Genomic DNA, 26,576 nt, shown 5'->3' with positions numbered 1-26,576 from the left:
TAACATCATAAAAGAAATGTAATAATGAAAGAGGAAAAAAGAGCAGTGAATTAATACTTATTATTATTTTATTAATAAAATTTTTTTTATAGTTCAAGTAAATAATTAAAAGATATATGTAAAGTACAGATATATTTTACATATTTATCTTTATTTAATTTGATATAGCAATAATGATAGCAGCAGACAAACCTTCACTAGTGGTCACCTAGATGAGTGGTCACATTTTCATGGTTTCCTTAATCTTCCATAGAATATGATAGATGATAATAAAATTAAATCATTAATTCATCATCAACCGTAACTCTGATTAAATAACAAAACTGTAATATCTTAGAATTTTTATTTATATTATTCACTTTTAAAACTTATTTTTCTTTGTAGTTCAACCAATTTAAATGGATTATTTTTATTATTTCTAGATTAAATTGAGAATAGAAAAAAAATCAACTATGCAAATTATAAGTTATAAAAAGAAATCTGTTGTAAAAATTTAAATCTTTTATAAATTAAGTTATAGTTTTTATTTATAATTTATAATAATCAATATTTTAGTTTTATTATAGTTACAGTATATTTGTTATAATTACATGGTTTAGCATTCAGATGCATTATAAAAATATTTTGTTAATTACATCTGATATTATCTATTGTTAAATATGAATTAAGTGAATATTTTTATCTAGTCATAACAAGAAATAAACTCAAATATAGATGAACAAACGTTTTATTATAAAAAAATATTTTAAACTATTTCATTTGTAATCAACTTGTGTAATAGTTTTCAATTTAAATTGAAATTTTCTGCCATTCTAGTGATGAAATAAGCCATAGAAATAATCAAAATAAACTGTAATTCCATTCATGTGACAGATATGGAGTTATTTTCTGTTTTCAGTGATAAGATTGATGTAAATAGTCAGAAAGTTATATTTATTGGTATGCTATGTTGAACATTTATAATTTAAGTATTTAACGTAAACAAATTTAGCTTGAGATCACAAATTTTTTCATTTATATTGTAAATTTGAATATCACTTTTCCTAATTAGTGTTTGGTCTATTTAAATAATGTAATTAAATAGTATATTTTATTGTCTATGTGAATTTGATGTTTAGTTAATAAGAATCTTGTGTTATTTAGATGTGAAGCAGGATTTTATGGAGATCCAAGGATTGGAATTGATATTCCGTGTCGACCGTGTGCTTGTCCAGGAACAATTGATAGTGGAATAAATCATGCTAGAGGCTGTGAAATTGATCCACACACTCAAAATGTTATTTGCCATTGTGATATTGGATATTCAGGTTTGTTATTTAAAAATAATTTAAATGTAAATGTTTCATTAAATTTTATTACTTAAATTAAAAAGTTGAATAATTTATATATATTGAATATAAATAATCTAATGTCTTTATATTTTTGTCTATTGAAATAATTTATGTACAACAATTATTTTAAAGAAAAACATGTCAGTGTAATATTAGATGTCCAGATTAAATAAAATATAATTTATAATTCATTCATTAAGGATACATTAATGTTTTAGATAAATTTTTCTATTAAAATTCAATATGATTTCTGCTAATCTTGCATGACTATTTTTTATGTAGAAGTGAAAACAAACTGTTTACTTCAAAAAACACAAAAATAAACTTTCTAATAGCATAACTTTATTATAAACATGTTTTTGACTGCTTTTATCAGTCATTATCAGTTTTAAATGCAAGTTTAAATAGAATTCTGCATTATCTAGAATATGATTATTTGATTTCTGTAATATGCTTCTTGTCTAGTCTTGTGTTCAATTATACTAGCTCTATTAATTGAATGATGATTTGAATTTTTCACATCCTATGTTTAAAACTACAATATTAATTAAAACTAACAGAACATAAACAATAAATAACTGTGCATGTATGCATAAAATAAAAATAAACAATTTTAACAAATATAACTACTATAGTATAAATTTAACATGCATCACTCATTATGCATCTTTGATTGATTGTATGTGAACAATTCAAAATGTAATATTTTCTTGAGAATTTCATTTATACTTGAATTTATTAAACTTGATTATGATATGTGAAAGTAGTTGAATATGTTAATTTATAATAAAGTTACATTAATATAATTTTATTTTTTTATTTATGAATTGAAAATTATATATAGTTAAATCATAAAATTTTATTCATGAATGAAATTTTAATGTGTAGATTAAATATAATCATGATTATATTTCTGTTGTTTAAAAATTGTTTATATGTAATTTATTTAATTTTTTCATTCAAATGATAGAAACTACATTACATAAAAACTTTTTACCATATTGTTAAGATAGGTTAGGATTGATGAATTTTAAGCTAAATTTTTATACAAGAAATTTTCAAATTAAATTAGTCTTTTATGCTCATAACCCATAGTAGAAATGACTAATTATATTATACTTCAAGCCCTATTTAGTACTGCCGCATATGTCTCTTTAGTAACTTATAAGATTACATAAACCATTTGGTTAACTTTACTATTTAGATTATGAATAAGAAGTATATATTTAAGAAATTATAAATAATAATAATAATAATTTATGGATTTATTTATTAACAAAATAAATTAATCACACTATTCTAGTAACAAATGATTTTTGGACTATTTTTGAAATCTATATTAAACAAACTATGCAATTATTAGTTACTGATAATATATTTTATAATTATTGTAGTAAAATATGAATATAACTTGTTTATAAATGTTAATGCAAAATTATAGACTCGTTAAAAATGATATTCTCTCATAATCAATTACAATAAATTAAGTAAATAAAAAGAAAAATTCTTAATAGTTTAGTTTTCAAAATGAAAGAAATGTTAATAACAACACCAAACGATCGCCTAATTATCGGGCTATAATATGGCTATTTTAAATGATTGGAACTAAGTAATTTGAAATTAGAGGTAGGCGTTAGGCACCATCTCTTAATTAAATTAATAATTAAATAAATAATAATTAAATAATTATTATTTATTTAATAATTATTTAATAATTAGGTGATCGTTTGGTGTTGTTATTATCTACTCGGGCTGTGAGTTGANCAATATATTATCATTATATAATATATAGAAATATATTTAAATAAAAATGTTTTTTTTTGTATATTAATAGAATATGAAATATTTTGATTTTTAAATTTTTCTGAAATTTTAATTTTATTTAGGGGAAAGATGTGATCGGTGTAGTGATAATTATTACGGAAATCCTACTGAAAGGGGAGAGAATTGTCAGGAATGTAATTGCAATAACAATATTGATATTGCCGAACCAGGAAATTGTGATTCTCGCACTGGAGAATGCTTGAAGTGTTTATATAATACAGATGGTTATTTTTGTGAGAAATGTAAATCAGGATACTTTGGTGATGCAACAAGACAACAATGCCGAGGTTAATATATATTTATTTAAAATTTATTTATTTAGTGTATTTGTATATTTATTGTATATAATGATTATTTTTTTGCACAAGCAAATTAATGATTGTCATCAGTAATTTGCTTACATAAACAATTAACTTGTAAATCTTTTACATAATTTGTACATTTAATAATTATTATTTGTCCAAATCTAATTGTGCATATTTAATTACAAATATAATATCAAGTTATAATAATGGTTTGAGCATTGATCCAGATCATAGATCTGTTGTTGTTTAGTATAAGTATCTTGATTAGCTATTTTTATTAAAATACTGTTGAAAACAGCAAAAATAAGAGTACAAAAACAACTATTGTAAGTATAATTATTATTGAATTTGAAGTCATTTATAATTAATGAGAAAAGAAAAGATCAAAATAAAAATTCAGATCACAAATGAGATTATATAATAATAGACAAAAAATTCTGTTAAAATTTATAAGAGAGTATAATTATGTAAATAAGATTTTGATAATTTTAATAATTATTACTTTTAAATTTTTTTAGAATGTGGATGCAGTATTTTAGGAACTGATCCGAATGGAGGATATTGTCATCCTGAAACTGGACAATGCCCTTGTCTTCCAAATGTTGTTGGCTTAGACTGTGGTGCTTGTGCTCCTAATTATTGGAAGATAGCTAGTGGTAGTGGTTGTGAAGCATGTGATTGTGATCCATTAGGTTCTTATTCATCACAATGTAATGAGGTAATTTGTTAGAAATTAGTATGACATATCTTTTACTTGTACTTAACAATTCTGTTTTAAATTAATTACTGTTAATATGTTTAATTTACAGTAATTAATTTACATTTAATTTAATGATATTTTAAGAAGTCATTTTGCACTGTAGTAAATTATTTAATCAGTTTTATATTGTTTATTATTAATATATTTTAAATTGAATGCTATATTTATGTAACAGTACACTTGAGTTTACAAATTGTTTATAGGAAATTTGAAAAATGCTTTAAGAGTAGTAATGTTTTTAGAAATGTGAATTTCAGCTTCTTTAGCACACTCATTAATACAGTGAATTTCAGCTTCTAAAGCACACTCATTTTCTTACCAGTGGCCAAATGGTCTTCGCACACCAAACACTGGGAGTTCGGTCATGGGTTCATGCCTCGCTCGGACGGGCTGACCATGTGGAGTTTTTCGAGTTTTCTCCACATATGTAACACCTAAATAGGGGCCAGTTTCCCTTAAATAGACCTCATGGAAGGCATCCCCCTAGGCAGATTGCCCAAGTGTTGCATTGCCATAACTTAACAAACAAACATTAATACTTTTACAATATGTTTAAAATTATTAAATAAACACATTTTTAATTAAAAATTAAAAATGTTTTTATTTAATAATTTTAAATCACTGTATATGTATCTGGATAACATAAATAAAAACAAAATATGCTTGATTTTTTTTTTTTTTTTAGTTTTATTATTAGTAAATATTCTGAAAAGTTCCGCTGTAAATTACCAATACATGATTCTAATCAATTTGTCTAACTTTTGTATTGCTTGTGATGGGTTATTGATTGTTAACTTTGACATTAATTTTTTTCTCTCATTCTGGTATTTTAAATTTTATTTATAATTTATTTTTTAATTTTGATTCAAAACCTGTACACTACAAAAAACAAAACGTAAATTATTCACATGCAATGAAATGCTTTTGTACAGGCAACTACAAACCAAACTCATAACACAGTTACAGCACAATTGTATGCTAACAGAAAAACAACTCATACTATTGGTCTGCTCTGTGATCCAATCCAGTCACACACAAGAATGAACCAATCAAAGGGAAAGAAGAAAACATGCACAACATACCAATCGTGTCTTACGTCAAAATAAACACACAGAACATCCAAAATGCAATACAGAAAACATACAGTTGGAAGACACTTGGAGCAGAGAACTTGGTGCTATGTTTAAGAATTTCCTGATTTTATAACATGCATTTAGTAAGGCAGCTTTCTGTAGTGTGAGGTTTGTACTATTGTGAAGTTCTGTTTCTAGACTTTTGTATAATGTATATATTATGACAGTTGTACAAGAAACAATTACAAGCACAATTAGTGTCCTAACCTTTTTCCAAAGAAGCTTTATGTCATGATTGAGTTCTGAGTATTTACTCATTTTCTTCATTGAATGTATTTTGTTTATTCTACGATGTATATGATTTTGTTATGTTTGTCAACTAATGTGATGTCTGGTCTGATGTGATGGATTAATTTATGCTGTGATTATGGCTCAGTAATAGTTTATTTTGTGTAAAATAATTTTTCAAAACTAGAGAAGTAACCAAATGAAAGTAGTAGTACACTTTGTATAACTCCATATAATCCAGGTTGATTAAATATATTCTGGAGTTATACAAGGTATATTTTGTGTGTTGTTTTCTGTGACCATTTGAGGTGTGTATTTAGTTTATTGCACTGCAATTTGAAAAACTTGAAGACCTATAAATTCCCAATGTCTGTTTTTCTGTCATTGTACATTCTTCCGAGGCCTGTTCTGTTTTACAGGCCTCAGAAGAATGTACGATAATCCAGCCGCCATTACCATTCTGTGGCCGTATTACCGACCGCGTTTGCCGTATTTTTAGGCAGCATGCACTCTTCCTGCCAATATCGCCGTGGCTAAACCTTAGAAGAGTGTTATGCAGTGACAGGGATCCTTTGTCTGTGCTAGAGTGGTCTGGAGTGTATTCCATCCCATTGGAAAGTACAACATCTGGTACTCATACCCAGTATATTGGAGCGACATCCAGAATGTTGTCTTGCCGCATTTCTGAACACAAACAATCTATTAGTACGGGTAGATGCGACACTGAGTTGGCAAGATTGGTGTTGCAACACCAATACATTCCGAGGTGGGACCAGGTGGGGATACTCAAACAGTGTGATAGCAGAAACATCTTGTATATATGGGAGGCGCTGTTTACCAGCATGCTAAATCCATGCAACACCCCCACGCTGGATGTGCCTTCCTTGTGGGTCAACTTATACAACAGATTAAAACAACGTCGCTAGCTCCGCATTCTTGCAAAATAATCTATTGCTCATGTGTGTCAGTACTGAGCGTGCATCTTTTAAATTCTCCGTTTTAGTTCTATTTCAATTTTATTCCAATGCTGGTTTGCCGTTGCTGTAATTTGAATTTGAAGGATATTAACTGTTCTTTTAACCTGAAGAAGATGAACATTGTTTCGTTGAAAGCGCTTGTTGTTTGTAGCGATAGATGTTGGTTATTAACGCTTAGATGATAATTTTCTCAACTTTGCTTATCCAATATTCGGCGTGAAGTCCAATAATATTTTTCATGTTTTTCTGTCTTTCCTTAATCTCAAGAACAGTGTTAGCTAAATGAAATTCAAGACCAGATAGGGAAAGCTTAGGGGAAGGAGGACCTGATTTACTATAATGAACTTTCGATGCAAGAAATGATGTTATTTCAACTCAAAAATTTTCCCCTGAAAGGTGTTAGATTGATGACCAGTACTACTCCATTGCTAATAGAAAAGTATGATGTACAGTGGCAAGACATTACAGTACTAATTTGAGGTGGAGAGCATATATTTTAAATTAAATAAATTTAAAATATGATTAAAAATTGCAAGCTTGGTATTTTGATAATGATACAATAAATNGTATTCTTGTTTACTTATTTATATATTACTCATAAAATAAATAAAATACTTACGATAACAATGTACGTTTGGATTACCCCAATAGTTTGTTTCACATTCATTACATCTTCGTCCTCCATAACCAACCTTGCAACTACATTCACCAGTAAACTAAAATTAAGTAATAATTTAATAAACAGTTATATAAAAATATGTTTGGTATTTATAAAAGTATTATTAATTTAACAACTGAAAAATTAAATAAATATGCTACTTAATTATACTGTTAAAAATTTTTAAATTTGGCAACTTTGTTATTTTATTAGAGAGGTTGAGGCGCACGTTTTAAACGTGTAAACGTGTACGTGTGACGTTCGGCGCCGCTTTCCCGTAAGCCTAAAAGTTTGACGATGGTGTTTGGAATGTCGAGCATAATTCCACCGACTATCCAAACACCATTGTCAAACTTTTAGGCTTACGGGAAAGCAGCGCCGATCGTCACACATACACGTTTACACGTTTAAAACGTGCGCCTCAACCTCTCTAATAAAATAACAAAGTTGCCAAATTTAAAAATTTTTAACAGTATAATTAAGTAGCATATTTATTTAATTTTTCAGTTGTTAAATTAATAATACTTTTATAAATACCAAACATATTTTTATATAACTGTTTATTAAATTATTACTTAATTTTAGTTTACTGGTGAATGTAGTTGCAAGGTTGGTTATGGAGGACGAAGATGTAATGAATGTGAAACAAACTATTGGGGTAATCCAAACGTACATTGTTATCGTAAGTATTTTATTTATTTTATGAGTAATATATAAATAAGTAAACAAGAATACATAACAATAAATGCAGAAAAATTCTTATAAATTAAAAATATTAGCAACAATAGATGACTGTATTTAAGAGTAGTTTCCATACTACAAGTCAAATAGTATAAATTATATTTAATAGATAAAAATATAATTTACTATATGTAATTATAAAGTTTTTATTAGAATTGTTACATATCCTTTTGTTCATATTTATCTCATAACTGCACATTTTAAAAGATACACTAAAATTTTACACTAAAATTTATTAAAATTTATATTTTTATTATGACTTGAAATTAAAATCTCTTTAAACATTTAATAATAAATATAGTTTAAGTTTTTTTAATAAAATTACAAAAACATTTATTAGCTGATAATTTGATATTTTAATTACACAATCTGGCAGTTAAATAATGAGTCTGATTGACTTATTGTTTAACTGACATTTTGATATACCATCAGCAGTTTGAAGTGTTGAGTAGCAACATCAAGTGTAGTTTCTATATTATGTAGAAATATTCTTCTGGTGTGTACGTTTCAAAGATGAACAGAAAGTCTTGGAGTACAATGTTTTGCAACAATTATAGAAGTGGATTGTTTGTATCAGGCCTAGTTATCCTGTTGGTTATGTTTGTGAAATATGTTTGCTCACAGGGCAGTTGCTTTGATGGAATTTCTAGCTTAAATGAAGATCTTTGTGCTTAACTGTTCGTCATACTATGTTCAGATATGCTTCTCTTCAACTACTTAGCCACCAAAAGGAAAACTTTTTCAAGATTTGAAAGGCATTCAATTGGCTTTGAGATCTGCTTTTCATGCTATGCCAAATGAGAACTCTGTCCAAGTTCCAGTTAGTTGACCATTTGATTGCATAATGCAGGTGTAATGTATTTTGAATAGAGTAAAACCAGTTTTTTCAAGTTTGTTTTATTTTTTAAATCTCTTTCTTGTTATTCAATTGCCAGATTGTGTAGAATAACAACATTTATGAACCTGACTTGCAAATAAACAAAATTATTTATTATTAAATTTTATTTTAATAGCATGTGAGTGCAATCGAGAAGGTTCTGCAACTACCCAATGTCGTAGAGATAATGGAACCTGTGTATGTATAGAGGGTATTGCTGGTGATCGTTGTGATCAGTGTGCAAGAGGATTTACTGGACAAGCACCTCATTGTGAACCTTGTGGAGAATGCTTTAACAATTGGGATGAAATTATCCAAGAATTGAAAGGTATAATATTTTCATCATATTCTTATAATACAGATAGTGTATTTGCCTAATTTTATAAATAATCAAATTTTAATCAATCTGGAATTCTTATTGTAAAAGTTTTGTTAAATTGGTATTAATTTAATAAAAATACTGACATTGAACAATCAAAAATAGTGTAAAATTAATTTCACTTTATACAATTTTTTAATTGCATTTACATATTATACAATTTAGGATTTTCACAAAAAAAAATTTGATATAAGAGTAGATGTAAAGAATCTATTATGATCAAATTATTATGAAAAATCAATTTAAAACTATCAGTTATTTGTAAAGATAAAATTATTAATTCTAAAAGTATTAAAAAAAAGGGAATTTGTAACACTATATTAATCAAATATTAATTTAATTCCATATTTAATTTACCAATTATGTTAGCATTATTATTATTATTGTTGTTATATGTATATACTAGCTGTTACTGCAACTTCGCCCATGCGGCTTTTGCAAGCAAACACCATTTATATTCAGTATTTTAACAACCGTAGTAATTGTTATCTAACACCTACCGCTGAGAATCAAACGAACTGTTTTCAATTTGATCAATTTTCTGGAATGTTTACAATCATTCTATAATCGAACCAATATGCAATAACAAATTTGAATTTAAAATGAACATTTTGTTAAAAATCGAAATATATAAAAATATTTATAACAATGTCTGAAATATTGTCAATTTAATACACCTAAGTACTCAATGAAGACTAAATGTAGTTGTAAACAAAAAATTGCATCTAAAATAGTACAGTAGAAGCCGTTCTTCCGGTTAACCCTTAATACTCTCCCTCTCTCCCCTGCAGGAGTAATTTCGAAAAATCCATTCTTAGTGTGCATTCCCATGGTGTACCCTAGTAAAATGCAGTTAAGAACAAAACATTGCATCTAAAATAGTATAGTAGAAGCCGTTCTTCAGGTTAAGCCTTAATGCTCTCCCTTTCCCTCCGCGGGGGAATTTCGAAAAATCCCTTCTTATTGTGTGTTTCCATGATGTACCCTAACTCTGTACCAAATTTCACCTCTTTGGGTTCAGCAGCTTGCCCTTGACGATGATGAATCAATCAGTCACCCAGTCAATCAGTCAGGACAAGTAATTTTATATATTTAGATAAGGTACATAGAATTACAACAAAAGAAACAATAATTTCTTTGTTTGTTATGTATTTCATTTTTTGAAATGTAATCTTTGTCTGTAATTAGAAATGTTTCAATAGAAAGCAGGAAAATTTAAGTTAGTTCATCATCATTTTACTTATAACTGAATTATTAAATTTGTCAAATTGTATGTTTTATTAAAAGATTTTAAAATTTATTTATCTTACAATTCTTAATTTTAAAAGGATAACTACAATCTAACATAATAAACTATAAACAAACTTAAATCTATTTCTTTTTTCTAATTATTGCTTCTCAGTTCCTCTTACTGAAAATCTCGGTAAGTAATTAGTTGCTTTTTAACATTTATTATTAAAACTAATACTATATATTAAAATTTAAAGAAAATTCTTTTTTATCAGTCATATTTTATCAATTTTGAAATAGTTTTTTCTTATTTAAATTTTTATTGGTTAATTATTAAACAGAATACTCGAAACAATATATGCATTATTTTCTCTCTCTAATGTTTCTTCAATTATTTTAGTCTAAGATCTGAGTATTCTATTTCTTTTTTAATGTTTTGTATCTTTGCCAAAATTCGATTTAAAATTTTTTAGGATTATCTCTGAGTTTGACATCGCATTTAGAGTCTGATCTCTTTAAGATTACTTCATTTTGAATTTAGGAATATAATTTTTGATAAAAATAATTTTTTAATGAAAATTTTGAAACATCTATAATAAATTTAGTTTTTATATTTTATATATGTTTGAAAATATGTTATATTAATTTATCAATCTGTAACATAATTAAAAATATAATTAAATTTATTTAATAGATCGCACACTAAGACTAATTGATGCTGCTCAAAGAATTAAACAGACAGGCACTACAGGTGCTTATACCAAAGAATTTGAAACAATGGAAAAACAATTAGAAGAAGTGCGTGAAATATTAGCAAGTGCTAATATTACTGGAAGCGATATTGAAGACTTAAAAGCTCTTATGGATCAGCTTCAGTATGTTGTAATTTTACATGTTTTTTTTAATCACAGTTTTATATAGTTTTATAATTTTGAAATCTACCAAATATTTTTTTTATTTTTGTAATTTATAAAAACATAATGCTTTCTAAACATTCAATGTTGGTACAGTAGAACCTCGAAAACTCGGCTCTCGATAACTCGGCACTCCGGATAACTCGGCCACACCCTGGCAGGGCAAAAAAATCCTTAGTTAATTAATTTTCATTATAGACAGCTTTATAAAAGTATAAAAGCTCTCATAAAGTATTTTTCTGAGGTCTGTCTTATCAGGTAAATTACTATACACAGTGTATTCATTAATTTTCATTTTCATGTAGTAAAGGCTCTATGCCTTCATAAAGGACGTAGTTTTCCTTTGTTTAAGGGTATTTGGGCAGTTTATTCTCTGTTATATTCTCAAGTAAACAATACATACAAGTACAGTACAGTATTTTCTGAGAAAACGCTTGTATTTATTTTTTTAACCCCATTCCCGATAACCCGGCATTTTCACAAACTCGGCCACCCTTTGGTCCACATTAGGCCGAGTTTTCGAGGTTTTACTGTACCTTGAAACTATTATGCAGTTCATGGGTTTGCCATCTCTGGTCTAGATAAATGTTTATAAAATGGTCAATATAGTTTTATGGCATTGGTAATAGTAGCTAAAAGGAATTTAATTATGAATAATTATGAATAATTTATAAAATATTATTATTTATGAATGATTTTAGGATTTTCACACAAAAAAATTTGATGTAAGAATAGATGTAAAGATCTGTTATGATCAGAATATTATGAAAAATCCATTGCTTTAGTTTTAATTATGAATAATTTATTTGTAATCAAAGTATTAATTGCCAACCAATTGGCAAATTGACAAAGGTATCAGCCTACATCTCTTCAGACCCTGGATTGAATCCTCCTTTTGAGCAACCCCAGGAATTTTTCATGACAGTCTGTCCTGGCTACGTTGAGCTTATCTCTCACCATCTGGCTATCCCACTGTGGGCATGGAAAAAAGGCCCTCTTAGTGCCCACAGAGTAAAAAACGAGTTAAAACTTAACAAACATATTAAGTAATAATATAATCTTTTTATTAATTCAGTCCTTTATTGGAAATTGCATCATTTGAAAACTGGTTGACAAAGAACTCCTGTATCTTTGCCAAAATTAGATTTTAAATTTTGATCAAGCCCAAAAGGGATTGGTCAGGTAGTAAAGAATGGATGTAATAAGTCACATATAAGAGTATGATTAATGTATTAAATATCCAAAAGGACTATATAAGGATTTAGACAAGAATTACTATGTAAGCATTCTGATTATTACCTTACTGATTAGAATGTCCAACTTTTATTTGCCACTAATAGATAACTTTACTGCAGCACAGATTCAAGCTTTCATTTATATGATAGGAGTTAAAAAAAAACAAAATTGAAATAGATGTATAAAAATATATAAGGAATGTAATTTGAAAATTCCTATATTTGTTGTTATAAAGTAGTAATAAAAATCAAGACATAAGTTTGTTAATTTGTGTCCATAAAGCACTTCTAAAATTTTTCAATTCTTCAGAATATAGCTTATTCAAATTCCTTTAAACAATAATGAAAGTCTTGTGTTAATTTACATATACAGTATCAATATATAGAATTTATAAAGATTTGAAATTGTTATTAGTGTAGTTTATTTTATAAAAAAATCTTTAATTATGAAAAATTAAATAAACTGTAGAAAAACATTTGAATGAATCATTCTAAATCATTTGTAATGGTTAAATTTTTGTTGACTTATTAAATATGTAAGAATTTAATTTTAAATTATTTAATGATTAGATATTAATATAATATTATATCTAAAGACATAATTTTGTATTTTAAATCAAAATATTTTAATTTTATCATTTTCAGGAGTAATTTAACTGAAAGTCAAAACATTCTAGATTCTTTAGAGCAGGAATTAGAAAATACAAATCAAAGAATAGTAAATGCAAATCTTGAACTTGCTGATTTAAGAAAAAGAAAAAATTCTTTGCAACATGATTCTGAGTTGATGAAGAATAATGCAACAGCACTTCAGGAGGCAAATGTTGAAGGTTACATAATGTTTTATATTATGATATATATATTTTAAAGTAACATTATTTAATATTAAGAATATTTATTATTTAAGGAAAAAGCTATAAGAATTTGTTAAGTATCAGATTTTAACTCTGCAGTCTGTCATATTTACGTACAAATTGATTAAACTTTTTACACTTCATCATATAATTTTTGGATGATTTATCATTTAAGTGGATTTAAGTTTGTTTTAATGCATACAGTTATAAAGGACTATATAAAACTTGCCCCTATATTCAAATGTGAAATTAATTGTTAATTTAAGATAAAAATATATATTTACTTAGAAACATTTTCATACTCTAAAAATGCTTTGAAATTAATATTTTGGTTATCTTAATTAACCAACCACTCAGCAGTGAGCGACGAATATATTCATCAAGGGCAATTGTGTGGCAGTGGTGAGGGATGAATATATGCATCAAACTCTTTTGGGGGGTATCGCCAAAAACTACCACGAAAAAAAAATTCACATAAAAAATAAATTATGTAACAATAAAAAAAGACTTTTGTTTACTAGACATAACTGTTTACAAAATCTTTTTTTGAAATAGTAATGAGAAAGTTGAAATGTTGAAAGGTTAAGCAGTTGTTTTCATGATGTATTAAATATATATATCATGATGTAATATATTTAAACATATAATATATATTTAAACAAATTTTTGATATTGTTTAAATAATAGTTACTTTCAATGAAACTTGATCATGATAGAAATAAATTTCAGACAATATCAAGTAAATATAAAAATATACTTTCCTGTATGAATAAAGTAAAAGATGGATAATGTATAAAGTTATAAATCATTTATTTGCAAAATGAAATCACTAAAGAGCTTTATTGAATTATTAAAATTTTATTCTAAATGATATATATTATAAAAATGACATATGTTATTTTTACTGCTGAATATTTATTTTTATTTGTATTTGTTAGTATAAATATTTATTGAAATATAAACATTTTTATACAATTATTAATTATTTGCCATAGTTATATTAATAATTATATTTTGATAAATAATTAGGAGCACTTAATATAACGAAAGAAGCACAAAGACGATCGAGGGCTGCAGAAAGTGAAGTGAGAGATGCACAAACAACTTTGTATAAATCAGAAGGTAACAGAGGAAGAACTGAAAGGCTATTAGGAAGAACTGCTGAACGCTACAATCAAACTTATTATGAAAATGAACTTGCTCTTAATAAAACTGAAGCAATGATTATTGCATTAGAAGATCAAATTCCTGACATAAATGTTTTGGTAATAAAAATACCTAATATTGAAATTTTTTTTTAAATATTTGTAAAAAACAACCTAATTTACTGATTGAATTGAAAATTTTCTTCTGAAATTAAATAATAATGATAATAAGCTAAATTTTTTTATTATAAAATTTAAATATTATGATAATGATCATTATAAAAGATTAATTCAGAATAAAATATTCAATTCAGTCAATACATGTTCAATTATCTGTAATAATTCAAAATTTTGCATAATTCAACTGCATTTCATAGCTACAATAATGAAACCTTAATATACATAACATTTAAACACTGCTACCTTGTAAATAAATTTATATTATTAAAAATTAATTTTAAACAATTTAAAATTAGGTTTGTGGAGAAAAAACTAGAATTAATGAATGTGGAGGACTTTGTGGTGGTGCTAACTGTCCAACATGTGGTTCAGAAAGTTGTACTGAAGGAGCTGTTTCTAAAGCACGTAGTGCATTGGATTTAGCTAAAGATTCTGAGTCAATTTTGAAAAATAATGAAAAAATTGCAAGAGATTTACTTACAGCTGTAAGTTTATTTTATTTATATAAATATTTAAGTTTAAATTAATAAATGTATGCTTAAATAATTAATATTGTTGAATATTAGAATATTTTTAAAAATTCAGATTTATTTTAAAGTTAATTGTATAGAATTGTAATATCTTAATAAACCAAGTTTACTTCAAAATAGATTTTTTTTAAATTCTATTATTGTAAAATATCAGTCACTGATGTGATATTAAAATTCGTAATTTACCAATAATTAATCATTATATTTACTACAGTTTAAAATTCATTTAAGAAATTTAAATAAAACTTAGTAAAAATATTTGAAATTACTAGAGGTAATAAATTATATTGTGATTTATCAATTCTGTATAATAATAATTTTACTATCTCACAAATAATTGCCAAGTTTCTAAATACATTATTTCAAAATACAATTTAAGTTTTTTAAAATTATTAGGTTAAAGAAGCTGAAAAAGATGCTGAAGAAGCATTGAATGAAGCAGAATTAGCATTTCAACGAGCTCAGGCAGCTAAAAATCAATCTGAAGGTGTTTCAGCAGAAGTAGGATTATTGTTAGATAATATTGAAAAGTTTTTGGATTCAGAAGGAGCTCGTCCATCAGAGATAAGAGTTCTAGCTGAAGAAGTAAGTGATTATTATTTAAATTATCATTGATAGATTACGTATTGTATGGATTTTTCTGTAGTATTTCATACCAAATGAAAAAGTAAGACATAAAGAATACACAAACTAATGATTGAAGTACAGGTAACCCCCTTATAACACGGCACTTCTATAGCACGGATTCGCTCTAACACGGTTCGAGAATTGGGTAAAACCCTCGTACAACATATTTAAGGAAAAAGCTATAAGAATTTGTTAAGTATCAGATTTTAACTCTGCAGTCTGTCATATTTACGTACAAATTGATTAAACTTTTTACACTTCATCATATAATTTTTGGATGATTTATCATTTAAGTGGATTTAAGTTTGTTTTAATGCATACAGTTATAAAGGACTATATAAAACTTGCCCCTATATTCAAATGTGAAATTAATTGTTAATTTAAGATAAAAATATATATTTACTTAGAAACATTTTCATACTCTAAAAATGCTTTGAAATTAATATTTTGGTTATCTTAATTAACCAACCACTCAGCAGTGAGCGACGAATATATTCATCAAGGGCAATTGTGTGGCAGTGGTGAGGGATGAATATATGCATCAAACTCTTTTGGGGGGTATCGCCAAAAACTACCACGAAAAAAAAATTCACATAAAAAATAAATTATGTAACAATAAAAAAAGACTTTTGTTTACTAGACATAACTGTTTACAAAATCTTTTTTTGAAATAGTAATGAGAAAGTTGAAATGTTGAAAGGTTAAGCAGTTGTTTTCATGATGTATTAAATATATATATCATGATGTAATATATTTAAACATATAATATATATTTAAACAAATTTTTGATATTGTTTAAATAATAGTTACTTTCAATGAAACTTGATCATGATAGAAATAAATTTCAGACAATATCAAGTAAATATAAAAATATACTTTCCTGTATGAATAAAGTAAAAGATGGATAATGTATAAAGTTATAAATCATTTATTTGCAAAATGAAATCACTAAAGAGCTTTATTGAATTATTAAAATTTTATTCTAAATGATATATATTATAAAAATGACATATGTTATTTTTACTGCTGAATATTTATTTTTATTTGTATTTGTTAGTATAAATATTTATTGAAATATAAACATTTTTATACAATTATTAATTATTTGCCATAGTTATATTAATAATTATATTTTGATAAATAATTAGGAGCACTTAATATAACGAAAGAAGCACAAAGACGATCGAGGGCTGCAGAAAGTGAAGTGAGAGATGCACAAACAACTTTGTATAAATCAGAAGGTAACAGAGGAAGAACTGAAAGGCTATTAGGAAGAACTGCTGAACGCTACAATCAAACTTATTATGAAAATGAACTTGCTCTTAATAAAACTGAAGCAATGATTATTGCATTAGAAGATCAAATTCCTGACATAAATGTTTTGGTAATAAAAATACCTAATATTGAAATTTTTTTTTAAATATTTGTAAAAAACAACCTAATTTACTGATTGAATTGAAAATTTTCTTCTGAAATTAAATAATAATGATAATAAGCTAAATTTTTTTATTATAAAATTTAAATATTATGATAATGATCATTATAAAAGATTAATTCAGAATAAAATATTCAATTCAGTCAATACATGTTCAATTATCTGTAATAATTCAAAATTTTGCATAATTCAACTGCATTTCATAGCTACAATAATGAAACCTTAATATACATAACATTTAAACACTGCTACCTTGTAAATAAATTTATATTATTAAAAATTAATTTTAAACAATTTAAAATTAGGTTTGTGGAGAAAAAACTAGAATTAATGAATGTGGAGGACTTTGTGGTGGTGCTAACTGTCCAACATGTGGTTCAGAAAGTTGTACTGAAGGAGCTGTTTCTAAAGCACGTAGTGCATTGGATTTAGCTAAAGATTCTGAGTCAATTTTGAAAAATAATGAAAAAATTGCAAGAGATTTACTTACAGCTGTAAGTTTATTTTATTTATATAAATATTTAAGTTTAAATTAATAAATGTATGCTTAAATAATTAATATTGTTGAATATTAGAATATTTTTAAAAATTCAGATTTATTTTAAAGTTAATTGTATAGAATTGTAATATCTTAATAAACCAAGTTTACTTCAAAATAGATTTTTTTTAAATTCTATTATTGTAAAATATCAGTCACTGATGTGATATTAAAATTCGTAATTTACCAATAATTAATCATTATATTTACTACAGTTTAAAATTCATTTAAGAAATTTAAATAAAACTTAGTAAAAATATTTGAAATTACTAGAGGTAATAAATTATATTGTGATTTATCAATTCTGTATAATAATAATTTTACTATCTCACAAATAATTGCCAAGTTTCTAAATACATTATTTCAAAATACAATTTAAGTTTTTTAAAATTATTAGGTTAAAGAAGCTGAAAAAGATGCTGAAGAAGCATTGAATGAAGCAGAATTAGCATTTCAACGAGCTCAGGCAGCTAAAAATCAATCTGAAGGTGTTTCAGCAGAAGTAGGATTATTGTTAGATAATATTGAAAAGTTTTTGGATTCAGAAGGAGCTCGTCCATCAGAGATAAGAGTTCTAGCTGAAGAAGTAAGTGATTATTATTTAAATTATCATTGATAGATTACGTATTGTATGGATTTTTCTGAAGTATTTCATACCAAATGAAAAAGTAAGACATAAAGAATACACAAACTAATGATTGAAGTACAGGTAACCCCCTTATAACACGGCACTTCTATAGCACGGATTCGCTCTAACACGGTTCGAGAATTGGGTAAAACCCTCGTACAACATGAAATGTAATAAATTTTTACATACTTAAGTAATAATAGTTCACGGAAATTATTATTTTCATGAACTATTAGTACTTAAGTATGTAAATTTTCTCTCTTCTCGCCTTCTGTCGATACACGTGGTCCTTCTCGAAACTTGTTTCAATGTTGCCAGATCGCGACGCTTTTGCTTCTGATGTTGCCAGATGTTTTTCCCTTATTCCATACTTGCTTTATTCTTCATAAGTGCTTAACACCATATAAGGAAATTTATAAAGACCTTTTAACTAGAAGCAAGAAATCTAAAATTACATACTTTTTGCAAAAGGTAAAGCATGGATCTGAAGATAATGCAGAAAAATGCTCAGAGGATAAGGATAACTTGCCAAAAAGAAAACGCTCTCGGTTAATTAATAGTGTTTTTAGTGATGACGAAGAAAACATTGTTTAATTTATATTAATATGTATCACTTAAAAAAATTTTTATGAAGATATTTATCTTAATTATGGAAATATACTAGCATGTTTTTTAATTTTTGGAACCTAACCCTCCTTTTCGTATTAGTTCATTGTATCGTATAACACGGATTCGCATAACACGGCAATTTTTTGGAACGTAACTACCGTGTTATACGGGGGTTACCTGTATTTGATTAATGTAAGAAAATTTTTTAAAATTTTAATCATAGGAGATATATCAAATATTTTTAATTGTTTCATATTATATTGGATATTTTAATACATTAATCATACTCTTATATGTGACTTATTACATCCATTCTTTACCTGACCAATCCTTTTTGGGCTTGGTCAAATGTGTAATATGCTTAATAAAATTTTTGCTCAATGTCTGCAAGGTAGAAAAGGTTAAAATATATACCAAGAATCTAAATTTAAAACTATCAAGAATATCCTTTAATAATATAAATATATTGTTTGAAAGAATTAGAAAGCTTTTCAAAGAATTATATTTGTAATTGTAAAACTTTAAATTTTTTCCTAAGAAAACTGTACATGCTTATAAAGAAACCCAAGTCATGATATATAGTAATGAAAAATGATTTTATTGAAATTTAATTAGCCTATAAAGGTATTACAAAATTTGGACTAAAAGTAAGTAGTTAAGCAGCCATCTTGGGTTAAATTAATTATTTTAGAACATTCTGGAAGAAATTATTGTTTGGAATGAGATTCTAATCCATAACTTTCATGCAAAATCTGTTGCCAATTACACTACCTGGACTTCTGTCTGGGTAGCATTTATTACTAAATATCAGGCTTGGTTTACATGTAATTTTACACAGTATGTACTATGCTGGGGTAAAAGCTTAAGTTGACTGTTTGCCATGGAGGGTTATGCTGTATATAGTTAATTAACTTTTAGGTTAGGTTAAAAACACAAATAACCCATGTCTTTCAATTGTATGTCTTCTAAAATTAATTAGTCTGGAAGCAAAGATCGGACAGCAGTCTGGGTAACATAATTGGTAACTCATCTGGGGCCGTATTCTGGTCACCATTTCTGGTGTCTCGTCTATCACAAGCCAGTCGCTGATTGGCTAATCCAAATGATTAGCCAATCAGCGACCGGCTTGAGAGAGACTAGAGACCAGAGACGGTGACCAGAATACGGCCCCTGCACAGTTCAATTCCTGCTCTGGATCAGTCTTTTCTTTCAGAGCACTTCTAAATTATTTTTTTCTAATTATTAAATTTAACATAAGAAAGCAGCTTAATTGTCTACTGTTAGTTCAAATTATGTAATATCTTCATAATTAATTACGACTGGAATTTAATTGAGCTATATTATCATTTAAAAACTAAAAACTATTACATTGCAAAAGAATAGTTCAAATTATTGAAAAATCAAAAAGAAATATTATACTCATAATATAAGGGGAATAACATATAGTCCTTTTCAAGAAACAGCTTAAAATTACAAAAATATCAAACATAATATAAGATGTAATCCATAAATAGCAATAGATATTATTTTTATACTGAGACATTGTTGTTTTATTATAATAAAATAAACATTTGAAAAGATTTTTATTTTATTTTCAAAAGAAAAACCACTAATTTAGTATTTACAAAATGTATATTGATTTTCGTGTGTAATTTAAGTATTCTGCATACCATGAGCAATTATTTAATTTAAGTGAATGAATATTTAAATAAATTATCATATTTTTTGGTATAATATACATTACAAATTAGTTTAAAATTATTTAATTTTTAATATTAGCAAAAGACAAAAAACTGAAGAGGAAATTTTAATTATTTTATTTTTTCAATTTCAAAATTTTAATAAATTGATTAAAAAATTTGAATATTTGATAACTTTTATCATGCTGCTTGATTGTATTAAACATTATAGCTTCCTTATATTTATTTATAGTGTATATAATACATTCTGTATATATAACAGAATATATTTATTATATATTGTAATATTAAAATGTATATAATATATTATTAATAATAAATAAAATTATTAAAAATATCTTTTTATTACTAGTGTTTAAAACAAAGCATATCACTCAAACCTGAAGAAATAACAGAATTAGCAAAAATGATCAATGATACTATTCAAAGTCTGACAAATATTGATGCAATTCTAAGAGAAACTGCTGAAGATAAGAATACAGCTAAAGCTTTGAAAGATAGAGCTGATAAAGCAAAGTAAATTTATTTAAAAATTTATTTTGTTTAAAATTATTTTATGGAATACTTAAAATTTATTTTACTGTATTTTTTATACAGAAAAAATGCAGATGCTATTTTAGATACTGCTAAACAAGTTTTGGAAGCATTGNAATGAAATTAAAATGGAGGAATACTTAAAATTTATTTTACTGTATTTTTTATACAGAAAAAATGCAGATGCTATTTTAGATACTGCTAAACAAGTTTTGGAAGCATTGGAAAAAGCAAAAGAAGCTCAGCAACTTGCAAGAGATGCTATCAATAAAGCAAGAGATGATATTAAGACTGCAAAAAGTGATTTAGCACAGGTATAAAAAAGATTAATATATTTCTTTTTTAATTTCCTGGCTGTTATATATAACAGAGGAAAAGTATGGTGATCAGTCAAAAAACGACCCCCAAGATTTTTACAATTTTGAACTGAGGACCAGAAACATCAAGAAATGCAAAAAAATTCAGGGGCTTTTTCTGTATGTATGGATGTTAGTGTGTGTGGGGGGACATGATTTTGTTTACCCTCTTTGAAGCTTAATAACTCCTATGCTTTTTGTCGAAAATTTTTGAAATTTTGCAGGAAGGTTTATTTGTTAGGGGGATTGATATTATTAAGTTTTGGTGATTAAAGGTTGAGGAGTGGGGAGATAAAGGAGATCATGTGTCATATCTCCAGCAGGGTCAAACTTAATGATTACTTTATTTGTTATTATTTTTTATAAAACTCATCCCTACCTTCAAAATTAAGCTTTTTGCCATTTTATAATAGTTAAAAATATAAAAAGTTTTTTAATAAAATATTGTAAAAGATGGTCCACCAAATGTTTGCCAGGAAAGTTAAGCAACTCATTGCTGATTTTTTTATTATATTTATAAAAATAATCAAATAATTTCAATAATTTTCTTAATAATTTAGATAAGAACAAAAGGAATTAATAATTATTTTATTTATGTTTTTTAGATTAGTAGTGAAACTAGAGCTGCTGGAGATATAGCAAATAAATCTATGGATGATATAGAAGCTCTACAGGCTAAGTTAATACCATTAAAAATACAATTTGCTGAAAATGAACTGAATGCTAAAAAAGCAAATGATGAAGCTGAAAAAGCTGGAAGATTAGCAGAAGAAGCGGAAGCAGTAAGAATATTTATTACTTATCTCTTTATTAAGCTCATCAATATTTTTTGGTTTCTTTTTATCAGGAATATTTTCTTACTACATTAGAGATATTATAGTTCAGTCATGATATATGCAGTCTTATTTTATGCAATTTTGAAATATGATTTATTTCTCTCTCAATAATAAATAAATTTTCATATTCATGAATATTGAATTAATTTAATATTTGTTCACATATTAGAAAACATTTTCAATATTAGTTCTAAACCAAGAAATCAGACAAATGCAAGTGATATTTAGAAGTTATATGTATTTTTTACTGCATTAAGTGATGAAAGTTGTCTTTATAGTTATATAAGTTGTCTATACAGCATAATTTAGTTGATTATTTTTTGAAAAATAGTCAACTGAATTATTCTGTATACTTTTATACTGTACACTGTGTGTAATCAACTTTTTTCTGATGCAGTAATTATAAATTTTTGCAATAAATCTCACTAAATTTTATCTTATTCATATCAAAATAAAATTTAAAAAGACATTTTTATAATTATTTGCATAAAATAAGCTGAAAAACTTGTTATATCAGTAAATATGTATTTGCTATGCAGAATGTATTCCTATGGCATAAGTCTAAATTTGTAAAAATTTTGTTTTATGCATTTACTTCTGAGTGGCTGAGTGGTTAAAACCACTAAACATTGGTAATTGGTTATAGCCTCACTAGCATGCTAGTCATTTGGTGTTTTCTAGATTATCTTCAGATATCTAACATCTAAATAAGAGAAAGTTCTCATAGAAAGCCTCTGGAAGGCACTCTCCCTTGGCAGATCTCCCAAATGGTGCATTTCCTTATTCCATTAATCCTAATATGTAATTCATGATTGCACTTCTTTTTGCAGAAAGAAGACATAATACTATTTATATAAATATTTTAAATATATCATAAAAATTCTGTAACTATTTTTTTCTTTGTTAAAGAAATTTATTTTATGAATATTGATATGATTGTGTTATTTATAGCAATTGTTTTTCTGTGACTAAACAGAAATATATTTAATTGATAGTAAGTAATTCTTCCAAATAAAATACAGTAGATCTTCAATTATCTGAATAATCGATTAACCAAAATTAACTTCAGAGAATCCTAATTTCTGAAATTATGAAATTTTTACATAATGATTGTTGGCAAACTTCATAGGCCCACTATTGCTCTCTCATTATCAACACTAGTATTAGATGTTATTTATTACAGTACAAATGGAAAAGCATGTTTAATGAGGTCACAGGCCTCTAATGCATCAAATTTTTCACTAGGCTTAAGCACAGTAAAGAATTTGATGCATTAGAAACAAACTCTCATAATGATCAAGCAAGCCAGGGATTTAGCAGAGTTAAACAGAAAAAAATATGTAAAATAAAGCATAATAAGTGACTTCTTTCAAAAACAGAACTTTAATAAATAATTTTTAAGTTAGTACTGTATTTTATTTAATATTAATTTTACTATTATGCATTTTTACTTTGAATTCAAAATTTAATCAGTATGTTATAGATCAGTAATTCCCAAACTTTTTGACAACTGTCCCATTGGTTCCATACAGGGATACCCAATGCTCAAACCCATTTTCCCTTGTGTGAGAAAGGCTTGGAAATATTCTTAGAAAAGCTTTTCTACTAACCTCCGTCTTTGTGTCCTCACCATGCATTGTTCTACACATCTGGAAACCATTAAATGCAATGTTTTTATACCCTTTTTAATGAAGGAAAGGGAAAGGTTGTCAATGACCCAAACCCTTACCTATGGTCATTGTTTGGTCAGGACCCTCTTTTCAGTGCTGCATGCCATTCCTTTGCTTCTTTTTCTCCTCTAGATTTATTCATTGTCTCCCAGGGGTGGTAGCACCCACTTTGGGAAACACTGTTGTACATTTCAATGGAAGACTAGAACTTGTTTTAAATAAATTAGACAATTTTTTCATTATTTCTTATCATTTGTATGTATTAAATTTTTATGCCCTAATTTTTTTTTACTATTATACTAGAATGAAAATTAATATTTTTTTTTTTACTTTATTTAAGGTATTTATCTTTTTATTATTTTCTTACTAAGTGTGATTGTTATCCAAAATTGTCCAGGCAAGATTAATTTGGATAACCGATACTTTTGTAAATGGATATTTAGTAATTGTATTAAAGGAAATAGTTTGGTTTTTTAAATTTTAGCATTATAATTCATATTTTCCTTGAATATATTGATTAGTTGAAATTTTTGAATAAATAGATTATGATAACTATAATTATACTAACTATACAGAATGCAAAAGAATTAGAACAGAAATATGAAGATGCCTTACAGAAACTGAATGGAAAAGCTAAATTAAGTGGAGATACTAAAGATAGAGCAGAAAAATTAAGGGAAAGAGCGAGAAAACTTGCTGAAGATGCTAATAGTAAACTTAAAGCATTACAAGGTAAATGCTTTAACATTTTTATTTAAATAATAATAAATTATAAAACTCTTTATTAAAAAATTTAAATATTTTTCTGAAGAAATGGAAGAGGAATTTGAACAGAATGACAAGCGTTTAAAAGATTATTCTGAAATTCTGGACAGACTTAATGAAGAAATGATGAATCATTTGAATGTAATTGAAGAAAGATCTGCCCACTATCGTGAATGTCAACCTTAACAAGTATACTTCATATTTCACTGCCATGTCTTACAAGTTACCTCAAGTTTCCTTGCCAAATGAAATCGGAAATTAATATTTGATGCCTTTGCAGTATCATCTGCCACATGGTGCTATATATTCTTTTGTGCATTTTTATTTTATATAAATTGTTGAACAGTCATTTAAGATAAATCCATGCAAAAGTGAATTATTGTTATTTTATATATTCTGAAACACAGTTGTCATATGATCATATCTTATTCGATCATCTGAAATGCTGTCGATATTGCATTTTCTGTCTACTTACATTTAAAAAAAATCATCTAGCATTTCTTTACTTAAAGAAATGTGAAAATTGTGCAATTAAAAATGTATATTAATTTTTTAAAATATTTTTATTAAATATTATATTAAAAAAATATTAATAATTATAACGTGTAAGACTTAACCACAGCAATAAATCTACTTGTCTCTATGAGGCAACTTTAGAATCTCTTACAAAGAATCCTCTTTCTACTAATATATGAAAGCATGTTCCAATGTTATTTATAATATACAGAAATATATAACGTAGAATTTTAAAAACAGTTATTTATTTCGTATATAGTTTCCATTGGCACATTGCTTAATTAAAAAAAAAAAATCTAAAAATTTTATTAAAGTCTTGTATAAATACTTGAAACAATAACATAAAATTGTTAAAAGTGCCAAAATATTAAAAGAAAGAATTGTTAACCTGTTTCTAATTTATGTTAAAGTAGAATATTCTTTGTTTCTGTGCACTTAATTTAATATTTTTAAATTTAATGTGCCTATTTTTTAAAAATCTTGACTATTTTTTATGGTGTATCATAGTTTTTATTCTAGTTGAAAATAGAAATTTGTAATAGCATTTTTTTTTTTATCAAAAATTTATCAGTTTTTATTTGTATATGTGTTTTATATAATTTTACTAAACATTAAATAATAGAATTTTTATAAAAAAAATTCTGATTTTTTTAAGATTCTTTTAAAAACTGATACAAATAAGAATTACATAAAAACAATCAAAAGTTAATGTATTATTAATATATTTACATTTTATATTAATAAATGATAATTATTAAAAACAAGTAAAATGTTAAAGAAAACAAATTAATGCTTGGGCATTCATATTTTTTGTATGGATTTTTTAAGCACATTATTTTCAAAATTAAAATTAAAACAATTTGATTTAAATATCCTTTTTTTTATCTAAATGATTATATATTTTGCTACATAAAGTTATTTTAAAAAATATAGATTTTAATATATTTTAGAAATTATAAACTGTGCATCTCAATATTACATTTTTATTTTTTGAATAGGATGCATTTACTAGCAATTGCATAACTATGATTTCTTTTTTGTGGTCTAGTGATTAGGATGTA

At 26.0% G+C, this 26,576-nt stretch overlaps 1 protein-coding gene across 1 annotated transcript in view; it reads left to right on the top strand.

Annotated features, from left to right (window-relative positions):
• Positions 1-25,810, top strand: part of LOC111638324 (laminin subunit beta-1-like) — a 75,674-nt gene extending 49,864 nt beyond the window's left edge. Inside the window, 15 exon segments of the mRNA XM_023384017.1 lie at positions 1,144-1,307; positions 3,218-3,442; positions 3,979-4,178; positions 7,802-7,898; positions 8,971-9,162; positions 11,138-11,318; positions 13,238-13,422; positions 14,476-14,711; positions 15,068-15,256; positions 15,698-15,886; positions 21,191-21,354; positions 21,545-21,686; positions 22,334-22,510; positions 24,810-24,966; positions 25,046-25,810. Of these exon segments, the coding sequence (XP_023239785.1) occupies positions 1,144-1,307; positions 3,218-3,442; positions 3,979-4,178; positions 7,802-7,898; positions 8,971-9,162; positions 11,138-11,318; positions 13,238-13,422; positions 14,476-14,711; positions 15,068-15,256; positions 15,698-15,886; positions 21,191-21,354; positions 21,545-21,686; positions 22,334-22,510; positions 24,810-24,966; positions 25,046-25,185 (2,638 nt within the window). The 3' untranslated portion in view covers positions 25,186-25,810.
• Positions 25,811-26,576: the final 766 nt, after the last annotated feature.

This window comes from Centruroides sculpturatus, unplaced genomic scaffold (genome assembly GCF_000671375.1).
Source record: "Centruroides sculpturatus isolate CEXI.00-Female unplaced genomic scaffold, Cexi_2.0 scaffold1186, whole genome shotgun sequence".
Taxonomy (NCBI): Eukaryota; Metazoa; Arthropoda; class Arachnida; order Scorpiones; family Buthidae; genus Centruroides; species Centruroides sculpturatus.
The sequence above is the reverse complement of the archived record's forward strand: the minus strand, read 5'-3'. Positions and strand labels throughout refer to the sequence as shown.